Here is a 21532-nt window from a genome sequence, read left to right as displayed (position 1 = left end):
AAACAATCTGAGGGGTTTGAAGTGGTGGGGGGTGGGAGGTTGGGGGAACCAGGTGGTGGGTATTAGAGAGGGCACAGACTGCATGTAGCACTGGGTGTGGTACAAAAACAATGAATACTGTTATGCTGAAAATAAATTAAAAATAAATTAATTTGATTTGATACGGACAGAGAGGGAGAAGAGAGAGCACACAGAGGGGGAGTGGCAGACTGAGGGAGAAGGAGAAAAAGGCTCCCTGCTTAGCAGAGAACTCAATACCCAGGACCTTGGGATCATGACCTGAGCCGAAGGCAGATGCTTAACTGACTGAGCCACCTAGGAGCCCCTCTACTTTAATTTTTCTGAAATAAAATTATGTTTCTCAAAATTTGATAGCAACATAAAAATACACCCTTTCATTGTGCTGCTTGCTAAGCAGTATTCCCGTTCTGGACCATATCACTTCTGTGACATATACATTCCCATCTAAACTCATACGGCTGGTCTACCAGGACCTCTAGAAATGCATCCAGTTTATCTTTACAATAGTACCATACAATAGCACTCTTTCCCCCACTCGACTCCTATTTTAACCAAATTGTTGACTATATCTTTCCTGGGTACACAACACAATCTTTGTCTTACTTGGAAAGCCTCTTGTCACAAGTGTACTTCAGGCAGACACAGAGCACCCAGCTGGCCTGTTCTTCATACATGCACTGCTTCAAATTATCTTTAACATTTTCCACTTAAAGGTCATCTTCTCCATGAAGGCAATGATACCACATCTGTTCATCCAGTCTCCATTTCTTGCTCCCTAACTGCTCTACCCCATGACGCAGTATATGATCATTTATTGTTAGTGTACGTGTGATCTTCCTGGTGCATTCTCAGTTACTAGTATTTGTGCAAGAAGCTGGAATACTTTAAGTTGATTTTTTGTCTGTCTTTGTATTTGTGTATGAGGATAAGTGTCTGACCAACAGTAACAGAGAATCAAAGCATCAGTTCAGTGATGCCCGGGACCAAGGACCATCTATGCAGTCCTCCTTTTTGACCAGCATTTTATCAAATGGAGCAATCCTTAAATAACCCTCGAGACAGAAAACAGCTGTATGAGCACTTGTCTGCCAAGAAACGGTGGGATAAAGTGTAAAAGAAACTGTGATCATGAATCTCATTTTACAAATAAGCTCTGACTCTAATTTATTTGCTGTATTACATAAACTTGGAACAATCTTCTCCCTTTGTGGACCTCGGGTTCTGTGTCTGAAAATGAGCAGAAAGTTTTTGAAAATGCAACGGAAGATTTCCAACTGATGTTTCTGTTTCCATATTCTGTGCTTTTGGTAATCACAATGATTAAGTTTGTGGCTGGGTAGCAGCAGCGACCCGAATTATTTGATGCAAGTTTATGTATGGCCTAACAAGGGACCTGGGACGATAATATTTGTTCTAAACTCCTCTTACAAAAGCTAACCAAGGGTTTCTTTCTGAAAATTGTCTTAGAGATAAAATTTCCCAAATAATTCCTATTCTATGAAGTTTGGGTCCACCTACAAAAAAACAGTGATAAAATAAGATACTGCATTCATCATTTCAGCTTGATGTAGAGTGTTGAAGTGATTTTATATATGTAAGAGTGTGTATATCCATTGGTAGTTGCTGTGTTTCATGAGTATTTTCCTCTCCTGGAAAACCTCTACTCACTGTGCTGTTAGTGGGCTCAATTAATGTCTCCCAAACAGCTTCTCTCTGGGATGCCTGCACAGGGTTTTGGTGAATAACACTGAAGAAAAGGGATTGTTTTGAATGTGACCTTGGGAATATAATATACTCAGAAGCAAATTGTAGTAGTATTAGATGCCAGCTCTTTCATCTTGGACAATTTTATCTTCATTAATTTTTCTGATTTCTTGAATGGATGTATTAAACACAACTATTTCAAATTTATTGTATATTTTCAAAGATCCTAGTGCCAAGTGCGGGAATGGTGCATGGGACCTATTTTTGCATTCATGAATATTGATGCTTAATCAAGGAAATTAGGAAAAGAGACACTGTCCCAACTTCTCAGAAGCCTTTCACAAAATTCACCTCTAACTTGTCATTTCTAGTTGGAGAGAGTGGGTGTGGGACCCTGGAATGGATGAGGAAAGATAATTATTAGCAGCCTTCACAAAGAATAGTTCTAGGTAAATTGAAATGCATGAAATACACATTAGAAGATGGCACTGTCTTTGCCCTAAACAGGTAGAGAAGTAGACGGAGAGAGGTCCTAGAGAAACAAGCTACCAGATGAGCTTTGGGAAGCGTCTAAAAACATTTGGGTGATGAGAAATTCTTAACACATACTATCAGCCTATTAAGAGCAAACTTCTAGGAAAATACAGTGCAAGAGCCTCAGTGTGAAAAAAACACAAGGAACAGAGGAATCGATAAACAAGGGAGATTCTGGGCTCTAATGTTAGGCTGTGCCACAGAGGAACCTGGATGGAATACTTCATTTCCTGTTCTTGTTCTCTGGTGGCCCCAGATAACATTTTTGGGTTGGATTCTGACCTGTGCTTCTGTGAAGACTTGGTCCCTGGGATAGTTGTAGGGCAGGCAGAAGGAGGGCTGGCCATTAGTCTGTGCGAGAACGTTTGGAATGGCTTTCTACATAGTGTAACAGTTTTCAGTACTTTCTTCTCCAGAGACAAGTATCTCAGGACAGACAACGGTCACTTCCAGCCTCTAGCCACATTTTTGCCACTTGTAAATGAACTGATATTTCATCTCACAGGATTCTATGCATATGGCAGTGGAACAGAATAAGGGCTGATCCCCTGTGGGATTCCACACATTTTACTCCTTCACAGAACAGAAGATGGGAAATGTGTTGTGAATCCTGCCTTTCAGAAGTTCATATTCAAATAGGAGGAGAGAAAAAGAAAGAAAGATTCACTTGGGTGAACAGAAGATGCTGTTAGAACACAGAGGAACAGTAATGCTCGCAGGGAAGGTAATACAGAAAACCGACGATTAAATTTTAAAAAGCTGAGCTGGAATTCAAACTCTTGCAGGAGAAAAGGAAAGAGAATAAAGTTCAAGTTAGTTGAATTCCCACTAGGTCTCTAGTGGAAGGTCTTCTGCTGGAAGCCTACCTTGTCTTAGTTCATTTTAATCCATAAAACAAACTTTGAGATAAGGAATATCTCTCTTTAAAATCTGTTTCTTTATACAAGAATAAAAACAATTCATCCAAGGTCACTTAGCCAGTAGATGCCAGAGCTGGAATTTAAACCAAAGCCAGCTGCCTTTAATATTTATGTTGTTTCCATTTGGCTCTACTACCTCTTTTTGGTTATGAGGGGTGTGGAATTAATGAGTCCTGGCATCTTCCAAGTGACTGGTCATTTGTTCCTCATGTGGAAAACTTGGAGCATTGGAGTGACATTGGCATGGTAAAGCATAAGACATCACCCCTCTTTGTCCCATTTATGTGTATATGTATATATGCATGTATGTAAGCTCTATGCCCAGCATGGAGCCCAGGGTGGGGCCCAAACTCACAACCGTGAGATCAAGACCTGAGCTGAGATCAAGAGTTGGAGGCTTAACCCACTGAGCTACCCAGGTCCCCTGATTCCCCCATTTCTCCCCTTTAAGCAAATGATCCTGCATTTGTCTCTGAGCACAAGTATGTCTGCAGGAGCTATGGGTTTCAGACCATACACTAAGGGACCCAGGAGGAGTCTTGCTGACCTGTGCATCTGGTGTCAGGCAGACAAATCTGGGTAGGGGCTGCTTGCTAACTGACCAAAATGTCCCTTGGCCTCAGTAGGGGAAAACCGAGAGAGGTCTCATCTGGGCATTCATAGGCAAGAGACCCTCAATAGAAGTCCAGCCTCACTGAGGAGAGATACTAACACTCTGTGCAAAACCAAACCAAGATAAATGCCAAGTTTTAATACACCGGAGAGGTAAAGAGGAGCTTCCAGTGATGCCCCTTCCTTGAGGAGACAGAGCATGGGGCTGAAGTAGTTGGTGGCCTTCTTTCTCTGTCTCTTGGAGAAGCGAGAGCAATGAGTGAGTTCCCAGCTACCACAGCTGTGCGGGTCACTGCTGGAGAAAACTGTTTCTTTCCTGGACCACCCTGAGTATGGAGGAGATCAAGAAAGAGACAGATAAGAGTACCAAAGGGCGTGAAGGGGACTTAGTTCCTGCTGACTGCTCTTAGGACTCCAGCAGGAAGCCTACACTACAAAGAAACCACCGTTAGGCTAATAACAGATTCCTCAGCAGAAACCCTACGGATCAAGAGAGAGTGGAATGACATATTCAAAGTTTTGAAAGGAGAAGGGGGGGGGGCAAGATGGCAGAGAAGTAGGAGACACTGTTTCAACTGGTCCCCTGAAGTGGAAGAAAAAACTTGCCTACCAAGAATACTGTATGTGGCAAAGTCATCTTTCAGATATGCAGATATGAAGTTGAAATACAGATTATTTTCCAGAGAAACAAAAGCTGAGGGAGTTCATCACCACTAGGTCTGCCTGGCAAGAATTGCTGAAAGCAGACATCCAGGCTGGAATAAGAAGTTAGTTAAGGACATGAAAGTATACAACACATGTTGATAAGGGTCATTATGCCATCAGTTTTGGACTCTCTTGATTTTGTAACAGAATAGTATGTTAACAACTAATAATAGCATAAAGGTTAAGGAAAATGATATTAAAAATAACTATAGCCATGATAATTTGTTAACAAATAAACCATCTAAAGGTGAGAAATTGTGGCATCAAAAATATAAAGGGGAGAAAGTGGATGGAGCTTTTGTTTGTTATTGAAGTTAAGTTGCTGTCAGCTTTAAATGACCCGTTTTACCTATAGGATGTTTTAGGTAAACTTCATTGTTAACCTCAAAGCAAAAACCTATAGTAGATTATGATCAGAGACCAACCATGAGAGACTCATGACTCCAGGAAAACAACTAAGGGTTGCTAGAGGGGAGGTGGGAGAGGAGATGGGGTAGCTGGGTGATGGGCATGAAGGAGGGCATGTGATGTGATGAGCACTGGGTGTTATGTGCAACTGATGAATCACTGAACATTATATCAAAAACTAATGATGTACTATATGTTGGATAATTGAATTTACATTAAAAAAAAGGATAACCACGTCCAAAAAAAAACCCCCAAAATAAATAGTAAGTGTTGGTAATAATGTGGAACAAAGGTCACCCTTTTACATTGTTGGTGGGAATGTAAACTGGTGCAGCCACTATGGAAAACAATATCGACATTACTCAAAAAAAAAAAAAAAAAAAAAAGTAGAACTACCGTTTGAACCAGCAATTCCACTCCTAGGTATACACTGAAAGCAGGATCTGGAAGAAATATTTGCAAGCCCATACTTGTTGCAGCATTATTCATAAGAGCCAAGAGGAGGAAACAATCCAAATGTTCATCAATAGACAAATGAATAAATAAAATATGATATATATATAAAATATTTTATTTATATATATATCATATCTATATAATGGAAAATTATTAAGCCTTAAAAAGGAAGGAAATCCTGTCAAATGTACAACATGGATGGACCTTGGGGACATTATGTTAAGTAACATAAACCAAGGACAAATGCTGTATGATTCCACACTAACGAGGTTCTAAAGAAGTTGAATTCATAGAAACAGAAAGTAGAATGTTGGCTGCCAGGGGCTAGGGGTAGGAAATGAAGAGTTGGTCAGTGGGAATAAGATTTCAGTTTTGCAACAAGAAATAGTTCTAAGTGCTGTTGCACATTCATGTGAATATATGTAACTGTGCCAAAACTATACTTACAAATGGCTAAAGTAGTAAATTTTATGTTATATTTTTTGTACTATGATTAAAAATTAAAAAAATAATTTTTGGACCCCGTGGGGGAACCAGATTCAGGAAGCACTGCCATTGCCTATCAGTCACAGCTGTTTTCAGTAAATCAAGACGTGATTGCTGTAGCTTATGATAGAAAGTTGCAGAAACCCTCACTGGAGGCCACACAACTCCCCTCAAACACTGAGGCAAGTGACCAGTGGGAAAAGTAATGTTGCCATTCACCCTCATGCTTGCTGAAGCACCTGTCTGTGTCTCTTTCTGCCAATGTAGAATAGCGTATATGACTCATTTATATGTCTCTTTCCTCCACTAGGTCTTCTAGCACATATCATTGGCAGAGTATAAATTGCTTCTAGAACATTAGCTAAGGGATCTGGAAAGTATTGGTCCCAGTCTTCTAGCCTCTTTCACACAAAGCGGGATATGGAATGAGAAGGACCTCCCCCCCACCCCGGTTTCCAATAAAAAATCCAACATGCATATTGAAGATAATTTTACTTAGTGCTTGGTGTTGACCTCTATGTATATTGCATTTCCTCTATGGATGAATTTATATTCTTTTTTACCAGGAGCAGGGAAGTTTAGGATGGAACAGGATGCCAAGATGGAAGCAGATGTCTATTGCCACTGAGGTCCTTCTGTTACTAACTTTGAAACTTTGACGGTTTTGGCATGTGTGGAAGTGGCAACTGTAGGCTATAGGTTCAAGATAGTCTTTCTTGAAATGTTCACCTGTGTTTGTGGATCTATAGTACTATGCGTAATGTGTGGCACAAACTTTGCCTCTTGGAGAGTAGATTCATTCACTACCTATAAAATCTTTCCTTGTGGTTTTGTTACACATTAGTTATAAATGTTCCCGGTGAAGGTGTTGAAGATAATTCTGTTTCCTGTGTGGGAAAATGTGACTTAGTAGATTATTCCAGAAAGAGGAACCTTTCTGCAAAACAACGTTATCTTTCTTGCCTCTCTTCCTTTCAGATTAAGATGCTAATCTCTTTTGACAACTATGTGCTCTTTTTGTTGGGCTTCTTTCACTTAGAAACTTATATTGAAGGTCATCCATGTTTTTGCATGTATCGAATAGTATCACAATGTATGGATTTACTATAATGTGTTTATCAATTTGCCTACTGATGGGCATATGGACTATATCCAGGTTTGGTCTTTGACAAATTAAGCTACTATGAACTTCATGTTCAAGACTTTATATGGACACAAGCTTTAATTTCTCTTAGGTAAGTACCTAGAAGGGAAAGGGTCAGTCCTCTGAAACATGCTTTATGTTTAAGAGATTGCCAAGTAGCTTCCAAAGTGATTGTACCATTTTACATTCCTCCCAGTAGTATATGAAAGATGCGGTTTCCCCACCTTGATGCCAGCACTTGGTATGGTCAGTCTTTTTCATTTTACCATGCTAATAGATGTGAAGTAGACTCATTGTGATTTTAAATTGTATTTTGAGATCTTTTCATGTTATTACTTGTTTATTTGGTCAAGTGTTTATTCAAATATTTTGCCTCTTTTTAAACTGAATTGCCTGTTTTCTAATTTTTGAGTTGTGAGGTCTTTGTATAGTCTTTAATCAAGTTATTTATTGGAAATATGATTTGAAACTATTTACTCCTAGTGTTTTCTTTTTATTTTACATCAACATCTTTCAAAGAACAGTTGTTTTAATTTTCAGTCCAATTTGCACTTTTTAAAGTGGATCATGTTTGCACTTCTCCAAGCTCATCAGCAAAAGCAAGAGAGAAATTTTTCTCTGGGAGATAAGAAAGCTTCTGCCAGTTTACAGAATATAGAAAATTTGGGGAATTCAAGTTTTGTGTGCATTTTCATGACCATATCTCCATCCCAAGTCTTACCATCCCATTGTTTTTTTACTATGTCTCTAAAAATACAATAAAAGACTTATTAAAATGTATATCTAGTGTCCTCTGCATTTGTACTATCTTCAAACTTTAAAATTTGTTCTTGATTTTCAACATAGTCTGCAGAATATATGTGTTTATAAGTGTTTTATGGGAAGGCTTGTGACCTCCATGGTGTACATCAGGTTGATATTTAACTAATCTAAGAATTTTATCCATTTTCTTTAAGGTTTCTAATATGGTTACAGCCAAGACGACAATCCTTATTGTTATCGTCTTCCCATATTGGTCAAAGAGTTAAAACTGCTTAACTCAAAACTGTCTCTTCTACATAGGCCTCATTCCTACCCACTGCTGGCTGGAGTCTCAGTAGTGACATTCTAGCGTGTTAGAGATCATGGTCATAATTCCCACTAATCTGGAATCTTTGTGATTATCTGATTGTGTAGACAGTCACTTCCAAAATCTGATAAAGAAGGTCGGCTTTGTAGAGCTGGTCTCCTCACTTCCCCTAAAAGCAGCATGTGAGATAAAGATTTGAGTGCAGATGGTTACTGGGTGGTCAGCTTAGAAAGCTGTGAGAAGGACTGTGGAGAATAGACGGGAAAGAAGGAAAGCCACAACAAGATGTTTAAATTCACCATTTTGGGTAATTGAGATTCGATTACCCAAGTACCTTCAAGAAGTGTGTAAAACACCTCCCAGAACTGTCAACTTAAAGGGCAAGAGGCTGAGACATTTAACTGTCTTTCTTTGAGTGCATACGAACATTCAGTCTGCAGCATATGCTAACCTTGTGCAATTTTTAAATTATTTAAAAAATTTTTTTATAAACATAACCTTGTGCAATTTATAGACCTTGCAAATATTACCTCCAAGCTGATGACCTTTATCTTCCATCTCCATGGTTCTTTTTAAGGTACTAAATGCTGTTTAAAAAAAAAAAAAGTATTTATTTATTTATTTAAATTTGAGAAAGAGAAAGGTGCACCACGGTTGGGTTGTTTCCACATGTTGGCTATTGTGAATAGTACTGTTATGAACATGTGTATACCAGTATTTGTTTGAATATTTGTTTGTAGTTCTTAAGGTCACATATTATGTGATTCCATTTATAGGAAACTTCTAAAACAGACACACCTTTACATGCAGAAAGTATATTAGTGGTCTCCAGGGACAGCGGGTAGGGGAGCAATGGACACAGGGTTTCCATTAGAGGTGATGAAGAGTTTCTGGAACAGGCAGAGGTAATGGCTGGACAACACTGTGAATGGATTAAATGCCTCTGAATCATACATTTTAAATATGGTTAATGACTACTTTTGGAATTGAGTTTCTCACTGGGCATTTCGGGTTTCAGATATGAGTGTAAAATGATGAATAAGCATTTCAGTGTAGAGTCTGCATCCTGAAGTAGGTGTCTAGAGTCGGGGATAATACAGTGGAAGCCACGTGTGCCTAAATGCTACTTACACTTACGTAATTGGATGTGATCTATGTAAGGAAGAGCTTAAGAGAAAAGAGAAGATATTTCATTTGCAAGTTTTGATCACATGAAATTTTAAAGTGGAATAGAGGAGAAGTCAGTCCACAAAATGAGAGCTTGTGGTCCCCTATATAACCCCAAATCTAGGTGATATACAAAAGGTATTCTTAAGTTTTTTACTTAAAACATCTGCCTAAAAATCTGAGTTAGAAAATGACATTTCTTTAGCTTAAAGATTCTCTTTGTTTGGAGGCAGCCAGAGAATAAAGACCTGGCAATGGGCTGTGCCTAACAGGGACCTTTCCAATGCTGTGGGTGTCATACCTAGGGAGCCTCCTTGAGTTTTGAAACTTTTCTGTGTTTGTCACAATCTGAGTATCTGGGTCAAAAAATCTTTAGCAGGACCTCCTGTGGGTTTTCCCTTATCTTTGTTTTAGGCTATGGTGCTCTCTGATAATAAACAGCTGCGATGTATCCAGACTTCTAGTACAGTAGACAATTACTCAACTCTGTGACCTAGAATTAGACTCTGATAGCTTTATTCCACTCTGTCTTTCCCCTTTCATTCCTGTTTTCCTGGCTGAGATGCCACTTATTCTAGAAGTTTGTTTTTTCCGATTGAAATGGGTAGATACTGAGAATAGTGCATTTCTTCTCTGCCTCTTCTTTATGTCTTTGTTTTAGATCTTTCTTAATTATATCCTAGAGTAAAACCAAAGTATGGATGGATATTCTCAGAGTTAATAAAAGTGGAGAATATATCTCTTTCCCCTGTGTTCACTGCCAATTTTACAGAACAAATATTTATAATCAAATTTTATGAGCTCAAAAGGAAATAAACACTCTGTCAATAATTTTATATAGATATAATATATATATAATATTTAAATAAAATATGATTATACAAATACAGTAGTCATATATAATTATATATGTAATCTATAATTTATCTATCTATACCTATCTATCTATATGTAATCTCCTCAATGGTCTCCTCATATTCAAAACAAAAACTAAGTAAAATACCACTGGCTTTCTTTTTTTTTTGGCATGAAAATATACTTCAGACTTATCTTGTGTATTTCTTACCCAAGATCTAAAATCTGCCGTTTACCCAAGGTTTGGTTTCTTTTATTGGAGAACAATATTTGAAGCAAAAGTCTGCGACTTAAGTGTGCCTGTTGTTACTGTTTTTTTTTTTTTTAAGTTTCTCTCAATGGAAAGAGCAAGGAAATACGTGTGCATGTTGACCCTTGCAAACACCTGTATCTATGTTAACTGAAATATGAGCTCATACTGATTTCTCCATCTAATAGGTTGTCATATGGATCATTCTAGACTTCTCCCCTTGCTTGTCTATGATCTTTCATTTCAACAGCAAGAAACATGGCTCCCATAATCTACCATGTACTTACTTAGTGCTTCAATTACAGTATATGTGCATAGTATGTTCAGATTTGACTGACAAGATTAATTGAATGCTGTAGATTAAATGTGTATGTCCCCTCAAAATTCCATAGATTGAAAACCTAATCTGCAATGTGATGGTATTTGGATATGTGGTCTGTCGGTAGAAGGTGATTAGATCATGAGGGCAGAATCCTCATGAATAAAGTGAATGCCTTTTATAAAAGAGACCCCAGAGGGCCACCTTACCTCCTTGAGCCATCTGAGGGCTGGCTGTCTATAAACCAGGAAGTGGGCTCCCGCCAGACCCCAAATCTGCCTACACCCTGATCTTAGATTTCCAAGGCTCCCAAACTGGAGAAATAAATTTCTGTTGTGCATAAGCAACTCAGTGTGTGGTACTCTGTTATATAGAGTAGTCCAAACAGACTAACACAGCACAGAATTACTTAAAGAAGATTTTAAAATCAATACAACAAATTCAAACCACCAACCAAAGAATAGAAGACACCAACATTCAATTCCTATAAGACCTGATAGAAATAGCAATAAACATATGAAAAAATGCTTACAACCATTTTAAGCCCCTTAAATGGGTACAAACTGATCTCTTGTATACTACTGGTTTTTAGTATCTTATAAAATAAAGACCTGGACAGGATATGATGCAATGCTAACAACATGTGTCACCTATTTCTTAGGGTAAGATAATTTGAAATATGACTTTCGACAATAATTTAACAATATCCTATAGTAGGAGGTGTGCACAATTTAGGACATACACCTTGCAAATTATTTCCCAGTATACAAAGAGATATGCACCAGCCTGTTCTGAGTTGTGTTTCTTCTAAAAAATATTGCAGGAACTGTACATTTTATCAACATGCAAGAAAGAAAATGTTTGTATTTACATAGCTGAGTATGGTAAGATAATGGAACTGAATGAATAAAAGCCACACATTATGACAGTGGGTGGAAAATACTCTTTGAAGAAGGTAAAGTAAACATGATATATTTTTAAAGCACAATCATAATTTATTAGTGAACTTGATTAAGGATAACTCTTCTTTTGTCTGCCCATATCTTAACAAAATGCTCTCCCTTTCACAGACTTCTAAAACTAGTGAAAAATGTAAAGAGCAGAGCATTGAAAATCAATGTGGGAAAAATTCTGTTTTTTTTTTTTTTAAAAGATTTTATTTATATATTTGACAGAGAGAGAGATCACAAGTAGGCAGAGGCAGGTAGAGATGGTGGGGGGAAGCAGGCTCCCCGCTGAGCAGAAGGCCTGATGCGGGGCTTGATCCCAGGACCCTGGGATCATGACCTGAGCTGAAGGCAGAGGCTTTAACCCACTGAGCCACCCAGGCGCCCCCCAAAATTCTGTTTTTATTTAATGTTTTATTTAATATTTTGCAGTAAGTGGGTTCAGTAAAACAAACAAACAAACAAAAAAACATACGTTTGGATCTGATTTCTCTCTCTAGATCTTCTGAAGCAACTGGTTCTCTGCTATAAAAAATTAAGTAGTTACATTCCAAGCAAAATTATAATCATAATCAATAAAGGTAGTAGTTGAAGAGCTCTCCAATGTAACCAAGAGAAAAGGGCTAGCAAAATAATTGGTTAATATCTTTTTATTTATTTATTTATTTTTGTAGGCTCCATGCCCAGTGTGGAGCCCAATGCAGGGCTTGAACTTATGACCTTGAGATCAATACCTGGGCTGAGATCAAGAGGAGGACGCTAACCTCCTGAGCCACACTGCCACCCCACTAACTTTTTTCAGTATACCCAGTTGTAGCGGTTAGTGATTTTTGTCATGATGTTTGTTAACAAAATTTTAACTTGTAGAAATTCAAATTTATTCTTAGCTGCTGTTTGGTCTTTGGGATAAAAGTGAGAATGACTTGTCCTCATGTGACTGAGGTTTTGATATGAAAAGACTTAAATACCGTACTTATGAGTACAGCCTGAAGTGCAACCAAGATCTAAAAGCAAGTTTCTGTTATTGGGTCCTTGGCTTCCCTATCTCATGCGAGTGGTAGTTTACTCATTGAAGTTTCACTTGCAGCTGCCCTGTGGTAGGCAGGGTAGGATGACCCACAGGAAGTCATGGTGACTACACATAGCTGAAAGTGATTGTCCCACTACTCTTCAGATCAGGTCAGACTCTTCGGTGGACATGAATGATGGTGAGAAGGAGCTCTCACCTACCATTTGGTGCAGTTCTAAAGGGATGCAAAGGTAGGAAGATTTCCTTTTTTATTCTCAGCTTCTAGGAAGAGCTCTGGGTTGAGCTATTGGCGGGTGATGTGTAGGAACATGGATCAAATGTGTCTAGTAAAGGCTGAGGTGAGAATGAAATTTAGGATGAGTTAGCCTGCTTTTGAAGGATGGGTTCTCATCTGCATGGGACTAAATGTTCAAGCTGTGGAATTGTGCCCCCTTCAACATTTATTTCAATGGGAAGACATTAACTAACTTCCAGAATATATGGAATGTGAACCAAAGAAATTGAAAGAAAGGAGAGGGAAGAAGTGGCTGGCTAAAGGTATCCAATACAGAACTCTTTTCTTGGAAATGGCCCTGTTGTGTATATTCAAACACAGAAAGCAGCTCAACACACCTTGGTTTCATTCTTGACCTGATTTGAGAGGGAAACTATGGAACTTGATCATGTAAGGAAAATTTTCTGGTCCCTTCTTTGTTTCCTGTCTTATGATAGAAATATTACTCTTTCAGGGTGTCTGGGGGACTCACTCAGTTAAGTATCTGACTCTTGATCTAAGATCAGGTCTTGATTTCAGGGTAGTGAGTTCAAGCCCTGTGGCAATCCATGCTGGAGTTGGAGTTTACTTAAAAAAAAAAAAAAAAAGAAAGGAAAAGAAATATTACTCTTTCTTGAGACATATAAAATTATATACTGGGTGCCTGGGTGGCTCAGTGGGTTAAGCCGCTGCCTTCGGCTCAGGTCATGATCTCAGGGTCCTGGGATCGAGTCCCGCATTGGGCTCTCTGCTCAGCGGGGAGCCTGCTTCCTCCTCTCTCTCTCTGCCTGCCTGCCTCTCTGCCTACTTGTAATCTCTGTCAAATAAATAAATAAAATCTTAAAAAAAATTATATACAAACATTTTTTGACATTGTCCCATATCTATGTGTCTCAAACACACACAGAATTATCTGAGACCCAATGTCACCTAAGGTCACAAGTTTAGGTTTTATCTTCAGGATGTTTTGCTTATACCTGGATCCTGATCACAAGCAGATGGTTGTCATAGTTCTGTCAGTGTTGTTTTTCCCAGACAGAAGTAGTGATGCTATTATTTGAGTCCATTTGTAATTATCTCTGTGTGGGCAAATGTGCAAGAATGACCACCTGTTTTCCCCTTAGGAATAAAGAATGAGGGGCATCTGGGTGGCTCAGTGGGTTAAGCCTCTGCCTTTGGCTCAGGTCATGATCTCAGGGTCCTGGGATTGAGCCTTGCATTGCACTCTCTGCTCAGCAAGGAGCCATCTTCCTCCTCTCTGCTTGCCTCTGTTCTTACTTGTGATCTCTCTCTCTGTGTCAAATAAACAAAAATAAAAAATCTTTAAAGAAAAAGGAATAAAAAATGAGACAGAAACTAGGAAATATAGACAAATCAGACTTATTATAGGTCACATTACAACCAAAGCATATCAGGCAGGACATATCAGGCAAAATGAACAAGGGTGTGTCAGTGATTTTTTGCCACAGTAATGGTGCATAACAAATAACCCCCTGAAAGGTAATGGCTTAAAGCAATAAACATGCATAGGCTGACAAGTCTGCACATGGGTGTGCATGGCCCTTCTGAAATTCCCTGGGACCATTCACACGTATGAGGGTCAATAATTGCTATCTGGTTAGGGATGACTTCAGCTGGGATGAATGCTACAGCTTTTCTCATTTCTGGTATCTTTTATCCTCAACCAAGGTGGCCCAGCTATATTTTCTCAGCCATGACATGAGCTCAAGAGTCTATGCTTTTAAAACATTTTCTTATATCCCATTGGCCAAAGTGAGTCACAAGGCTGAAATCAAAATTGAGGAGGAAAGGAAATATATTCCATCTTTTAACAGGGGCAGCGGTGTGTCATGTGGCACTGGTGTGAATGCAGGGAAGGGTAAAGAAGAAAAGCTGTCAGTGCAACAAATCTATACGCAAGGGTGGTATACAACAATTAAAGAGATCTCTGAAAAGCATTTTGAATTGGCCTGGCACATCAGAGCTTTTAATAAATCATCACTATGCTTATGGTGTAGGGCAACATTAACAGAGGCAAATTTGCTAGAGAAATTGAATTCTCATTTGGTCCAAACACAGAAATGCTGACTGACATTGAAGAAGTGATAGAATCCCTTGAAAACTAAGTTCTCTTACAAGGAAACTGAAGGTTCTCATTTTATGTAGTTTCTACTCTCATGCACTTATGAATTCATGATATTAACTATGGACTCTGAAAAACAATCTGAGGGGTTTGAAGTGGCAGGGGGGTGGGAAGTCGGGGTACCAGGTGGTGGGTATTATAGAGGGCACAGATTGCATGGAGCACTGGGTGTGGTGAAAAAATAATGATACTGTTATGCTGAAAATAAATAAATGAAAAAAAATAAATTAAACATTTATTTTCTTTTACTGTATTGTAGGCTTCCAGTTGACAGGAATTGTGCATGTTTTGTACATTGCTATATTCCTAGCAACAAAACTTATAACAGAGCCTAGCACATAGTAGACATTTAATCAATATTTGTTGACTGAATGAATGAATGAATGGATAATACTCTTGTGAACCAGAGCCATAACACATGGCTCTTACAGGACTCACTAGTATGATTTGTTCTTTTTCCATCATTTTTTCTCTATAAGATATAAATTCTTCATGCATTATTCATGCATATTTGTCATATTAAATTTTAATAATAATACAATAAAAATAATAATGATGTATTATCTATTAATATTTCGATTATACCAAGCACTTAGTTCCAAGTTTTATATGTACAAAGCTGTTGAAATCATGCAGGCATATGACAAGCAACAGGAGGTGAGTACCACAAGCACCCCCTTTTGTAATTTTGCTATTTATTAAAAGAGTTTTTTACTTTATTTTACAGAAAGAGAGAGAGAGTGGGGGGAGGGGGAGAGGGAGAGAATCTCAAGCAGATTCTGCACTAAGCATGGAGTCAGACATAGAGCTCCATCTCCTGACCCTGAGATCATGACTTGAGCTGGAACCAGGAGTGGGATGCTCAACAGACTAAGCCACTTCAGTTTTTATAATTTTAAAAAACTAAGGCATGGAAATGGTAACAAAGATATGCCCATGTTTACACAGTGTGTGACTGGAATTATAACTCAGGCAATTTCATTTACCATCATGCTAAACTGCCTCATGATACCATTCTTCCAAAGCACATTTTTCATGTCTACAAGAAAGGGGTTGAAGAATGAATCTGTTCTCTGTAAAATATTTACATTCACAGGACTAAAGATTGTGTTAATACACCAGAAGGAGCAACTGCATGGTTTGGCCCGAATCCCCCACAGAAAAACTTCATCCAACTAGACCAAACAGACAATCTGAAGACCTTTCTGAAGGGGGAGCCTCAAGTACTGGGGGTAAGTGAGCTTGACCTCCAAACATAGTATTTGGGAAGATAGCCATTTCCAGAGAGGAGAACAGTTGTCCTTTGTGGCTCCTGAGGTATGATTAACTCTGTCATAAACTGACCTCTGTAAACCTCACTGTGGCAGGAAATAGATTTTTCAAAAATCAGAGGTCCTGTAATCTGAAAGGAAAATGCATTTATCTAGTGAGAAGGGAAAAAGAAAGTTATCATAAAACCTTTCTAAACGACCTTGAACTTGAGAAAAGGCCATGGACTCCTAGGGGTTTCATCCTTGGAGCCTTTTCAAAACCAGGGGATGGGAAATAGCTCTGTGTAAAGACCACAAAACCATCTTCTTAGAAACCTGTGTGCTTCCTACTCTGAGCATCTTCTTTTTCACTCCCCAGGTGGCTCAGATCCTGATTGGTTTGATGAAAGTGTGCCTATTTGCTATAGGTCTGCGTTTTCGTTCTTCTGACTTTTCCCATTGGTGTTATTCCCCAACCATGAGCTCAGGATATCTTATATGGGGATCCTTATTTGTGAGTATGTTGGAATATCTCAACTTCCTCAGTGGTAGAATTCTGGGAATATTTCTTCCAGCCTTCTCTTTCAAAAACCAATGACTTGATCTGGGCTTTTACATCTTAGAGCAAAACATGTGACCTAAATGCTTGGGGGTTCTGTTGAACTTTGGTTTGGGGGAAGTACAAGTGCACGCTCACCAGGTTGAGTAGATTCTTCCATTTTTAGTTCTTTGTGTCTGGAACTGTGTCTATTGCTGCTGGAAGAAACATGACATTAAACCTGGTAAGTATTTCCCTGGGCCCGAAGTAACAAGCAGAATCAGAAGTGCTCTATCTCAAGACAAAGGAAATAATTTCCAATTCTCTGAATTATCTGGGCTCTATGGGGTTCATGGCAAATTCTTCCATGAGGAAACTAAGGTTTGACTTACTTTTTCAGCCCTATTGTCTGATATTCCATCCCTAGGATTCATTTGTGAATACAGAAACCAAAGCTTCAGCCCATCCTTCTTAGACTTAGGAAAATTATTTGAGAATATGTCTTCAACGCCTTCAAAATAAGTGAATGTTTTTGTGTTTCCCAAAGGGAGGAAGAGCATGGAACAGAAGGACGTAGGCGACATTGATTATTCTCTTCCAGATCAAAGGCAGCCTGGGAGTGAACATACTCAGTGCTGTGGTTGGGGGAGTAGGGATAATCTTGTCAACAGTAGGACTGACTGTGGTACATGAATTGGAAAAAAGTTGTCTTATTCTTGTAAGTGTTTCTGAGCTGATTTTATTTTCTGAAGTTATCTTTCTATTATCTAAATATACATTAGTCTGAGATGATTGTCTCTCAGTTGATCCTGGCTTATCGCCACAAGTAGTAAGATCTGGGACTTTGATCTCATGGGGAGAAATTTCAGCCCCTTTTTGGCTGGGACTTACAAGGATTTTTTTCTTGCATTCTTCACTGAACACAGTGATGTTAGAAGATTGAGCATGAGGATCTTTCTTTAAGGCCTCCAGGTTTGAGTTTGGAGCTGGCTCAGGAAGTTCTGTGTTATATGCGGGTGGGGCAGGGAGAGTCAGGGCCTCCAAGCCAAGATGCTCAGAGTCTCGGGGGTGTATGTGGTGTAGGGAAAGAACAATGATATCACTTTCATAGTCTTGGAGGTTTTCCGCTCTTTAGATGAGAAAAAAGTAGAAATTCACACAGGGAGTTATTATAAGGAAAATAACTTGAATTGGGCAACAGAGAGAATTTCTAAGCCAAGACAACTAAAGAGACAGGTCTGATTTAATCTAAATTTGCCCTGCATTTATGAAGGTCTAGAGCAGACTCCTCTCAGCCATTTTAGGATTTTCTTTTCAATTTTTCTTCCTTTGGTTTGTTATGGGACAGAACGTTACCTTTTTCTTTAATGGAGAATGAGTCAGATTGGAATCAGAGAATCCAGGGCCAAAGGAAGTATTCATCTATTAATCATATTCCTTTTCTTTTTCCTCTTCTCTCCCCTCGTGGAAACGGCTTCTTTTTAGAGGGCACTTGAGATTGGGCTACTAGTCCTCTCCCTGCTGGAAGTCAGCATTGCTATCTCTCTCTCTGTGTTTGGGTGCAAGGTGACCTGTTTTGTCACACAGGTAAGCGTTCAGGACCTGAGGGAGTGTTTACGTTTCTCTCATTGTGTGTTCCTGTTTCTCTCATTGTGTCTCTTCTTTCTGAACCAATGAGAAGGATAAAGAAGAAGAGTGCAGGAAAGATTGTTGTGTATGTGACCTCTTCCTGAAATTGGAAGAGACAACAGAACACAGAGATAGACCTATGGCAGATGTTTCTGGGAGCCTCATAGATCTTGCTGGATATTGATTTTTATCTAGTGGGGGTATAAGGCCCTGAAAAAAGGATATTGAACTCTCAGGTCCCAGGATACAGAAAAGAATTAGGGGTCCCCAGGATGAATTGAATCCCTTTAGCTGGAAGAGTATGTGAATAACACTATATATTTTTCTATCTCCACAGGTGGTGGTTATTCAGCCAAACAATGACAAGGTGCCCTCGGTAATGGCCCCTTATGAACATATTTATGAGGACCTGGAGTTTTAACAGGATAGTTCCTGCTTTTAGAAAAATTATTCATTGAGTATCACTAGGTCATTAATAACCTGCCCGCTGGAAAGCAGTCACATTTGTGCATGGGAACATAATTATTACAAAACCAAATAAAATACATTTTTCCCTCTATTGATGCTAATTGTGGTTTTTGGATCCCATCCTCCCACATCATCCCATAATCAACCATATGGCAGGGAGGCACACTATCATTTCTCATGATAACTTGTTTTTTTTTTAATTTTTAGTAACTTTTATTTTTTAGGGGCTTTTTATTTTTTATTTTTATTATTTTTTTAAAATTAAATTTATTTATTTTCAGCATAACAGTATTCATTATTTTTGCACCACACCCAGTGCTCCATGCAATCCGGACCCTCTAGTATACCCACCATCTGGCTCCCCCAACCTCCCACCCCCCGCCCCTTCAAAACCCTCAGACTGTTTTTCAGAGTCCATAGTCTCTCATGATTCACCTCTCCTTCCAATTTACCCCAACTCCCTTCTCCTCTCTAACACCCCTTGTCCTCCATGCTATTTGTTATGCTCCACAAATAAGTGAAACCATATGATAATTGACTCTCTCTGCTTGACTTATTTCACTCAGCATAATCTCTTCCAGTCCCGTCCATGCTGCTACAAAAGTTGGGTATTCGCCCTTTCTGATGGAGGCATAATACTCCATAGTGTATATGGACCACATCTTCCTTATCCATTCATCCGTTGAAGGGCATCTTGGTTCTTTCCACAGTTTGGCGACCGTGGCCATTGCTGCTATAAATATTGGGGTACAGATGGCCCTTCTTTTCACAACATCTGTATCTTTGGGGTAAATACCCAGGAGTGCAATGGCAGGGTCATAGGAAAGTTCTATTTTTAATTTCTTGAGGAATCTCCACACTGTTCTCCAAAGAGGCTGTACCAACTTCCATTCCCACCAACAGTGTAAGAGGGTTAGCCTTTCTCCACATCCCCTCCAACACATGTTGTTTCCTGTCTTGCTAATTTTGGCCATTCTAACTGGTGTAAGTTGGACTGGTGTGAGGTGGTATCTCATTTTGGTTTTGATTTGTATTTCCCTGATGCCGAGTGATATGGAGCACTTTTTCATGTGTCTGTTGGCCATCTGGATGTCTTCTTTGCAGAAATGTCTGTTTATGTCTTCTGCCCATTTCTTGATTGGATTATTTGTTCTTTGGGTGTTGAGTTTGCTAAGCTCTTTGTAGATTTTGGATACTAGCCCTTTATCTGATATGTTGTTTGCAAATATCTTCTCCCATTCTGTCAGTTGTCTTTTGGTTTTGTTAACTGTTTCCTTTGCTGTGCAAAAGCTTTTAATCTTGATGAAGTCTCAATAGTTCATTTTTGCCCTTGCTTCCCTTGCCTTTGGCGATTTTTCTAGGAAGAAGAAACATCTGCTGTGGCTGAGGTCGAAGAGGTTGCCGCCTCTCCTCAAGGATTTTTTTTTAATATATATTTTTTAATTTTATTTATTTGACAAACAGAGATTACAAGTAGGCAGAGAGGCAGTCAGAGAGAGGAGGAAGCAGGCTCCCTGCTGAGCAGAGAGCCCGATGCGGGGCTCGATCCCAGGACCCTGGCATGGTGACCTGAGCTGAAGGCAGAGGCTTTAACCCACTGAGCCACCCAGGTGCCCCTCTCCTCAAGGATTTTGATGGATTCCTTTCTCACATTGAGGTCCTTCATTCGTTTTGAGCCTATTTTCATGTGTGGTGTAAGGAAATGGCCCAGTTTCATTTTTCTGCATGTGGCTGTCCAATTTTCCTACCACCATTTGTTGAAGAGACTGTCTTTTTTCCATTGGACATTCTTTCCTGCTTTGTCAAAGATTAGTTGACCATAGAGTTGAGGGTCTATTTCTGGGCTTTCTATTCTATTCCATTGATCTATGTGTCTGTTTTTGTACCAATACCATACTGTCTTGATGATGACAGTTTTGTAATAGAGCTTGAAGTCTGGAATTGTGATGCCACCAACTTTGGCTTTCTTTTTCAACATTCCTCTGGCTATTCGAGGTCTTTTCTGGTTCCAGCAGCTTTAGATTAAAAAAAAAAAAAATCAAGAAGATAGTAAAGAGAGTTCCCATACATCCCAAGTCAGTTGACTTCTTATATTAATATAGAATGAACCATATTGATACATTATCATTAAATTAATGATACATTATCATTACCGTAAGCATTATTATTGTTCAGATTTCTTTAGTTTTTAGCCAGTGCCCTTTTCCTGTTCTAAGATCCCACCCAGGACACCACATTTATTAGTTGTCATATTTCCTTAGGCTCCTCTTGGCTGTGGCTATTCATGAGACTTTGTTTTCAATAGCCTTGAGAGTTCTGTGGAATACTGGTCAAGTGTTTTGTAGAAGGTCCCTTAACTGGAGTTTGTCTGATATTTTTCTCAGGATTACACTAGAGTTTTGAGTTTTGGGGAGGAAAAACTCAAAAGCAAGATATCATTTTTTAAAAAAAGATTTTATTTATTTATTTGACAGAGAGAGATCACAAGTAGACAGAGAGGCAGGCAGAGAGAGAGAGGGAAGCAGGCTCCCTGCTGACCAGAGAGCCCGATGCAGGACTCGATCCCAGGACCCTGAGATCATGACCTGAGCTGAAGGCAGCAGCTTAACCCACTGAGCCACCCA

At 39.1% G+C, this 21532-nt stretch overlaps 1 protein-coding gene and 1 long non-coding RNA gene across 2 annotated transcripts; both read left to right on the top strand.

Moving 5' to 3' along the window:
* Nucleotides 1-12703: 12703 nt before the first annotated feature.
* Nucleotides 12704-17286, top strand: LOC132009934 (membrane-spanning 4-domains subfamily A member 4A-like). The gene is made up of 5 exons (XM_059388186.1): nucleotides 12704-12857; nucleotides 16120-16255; nucleotides 16653-16787; nucleotides 16999-17055; nucleotides 17239-17286. The coding sequence occupies exons 1-5, from the start codon at nucleotides 12796-12798 to the stop codon at nucleotides 17284-17286; spliced, it is 438 nt and encodes a 145-aa protein (XP_059244169.1). The 5' UTR covers nucleotides 12704-12795.
* A 38-nt stretch (nucleotides 17287-17324) lies between these two features.
* Nucleotides 17325-18987, top strand: LOC132008169 (uncharacterized). The gene is made up of 3 exons (XR_009401567.1): nucleotides 17325-17529; nucleotides 18297-18398; nucleotides 18778-18987. It is a non-coding gene; the product is annotated as an uncharacterized LOC132008169 (long non-coding RNA).
* Nucleotides 18988-21532: the final 2545 nt, after the last annotated feature.

Source organism: Mustela nigripes, chromosome 1, assembly GCF_022355385.1.
Source record: "Mustela nigripes isolate SB6536 chromosome 1, MUSNIG.SB6536, whole genome shotgun sequence".
NCBI lineage: Eukaryota > Metazoa > Chordata > Mammalia > Carnivora > Mustelidae > Mustela > Mustela nigripes.
The sequence above is the reverse complement of the archived record's forward strand: the minus strand, read 5'-3'. Positions and strand labels throughout refer to the sequence as shown.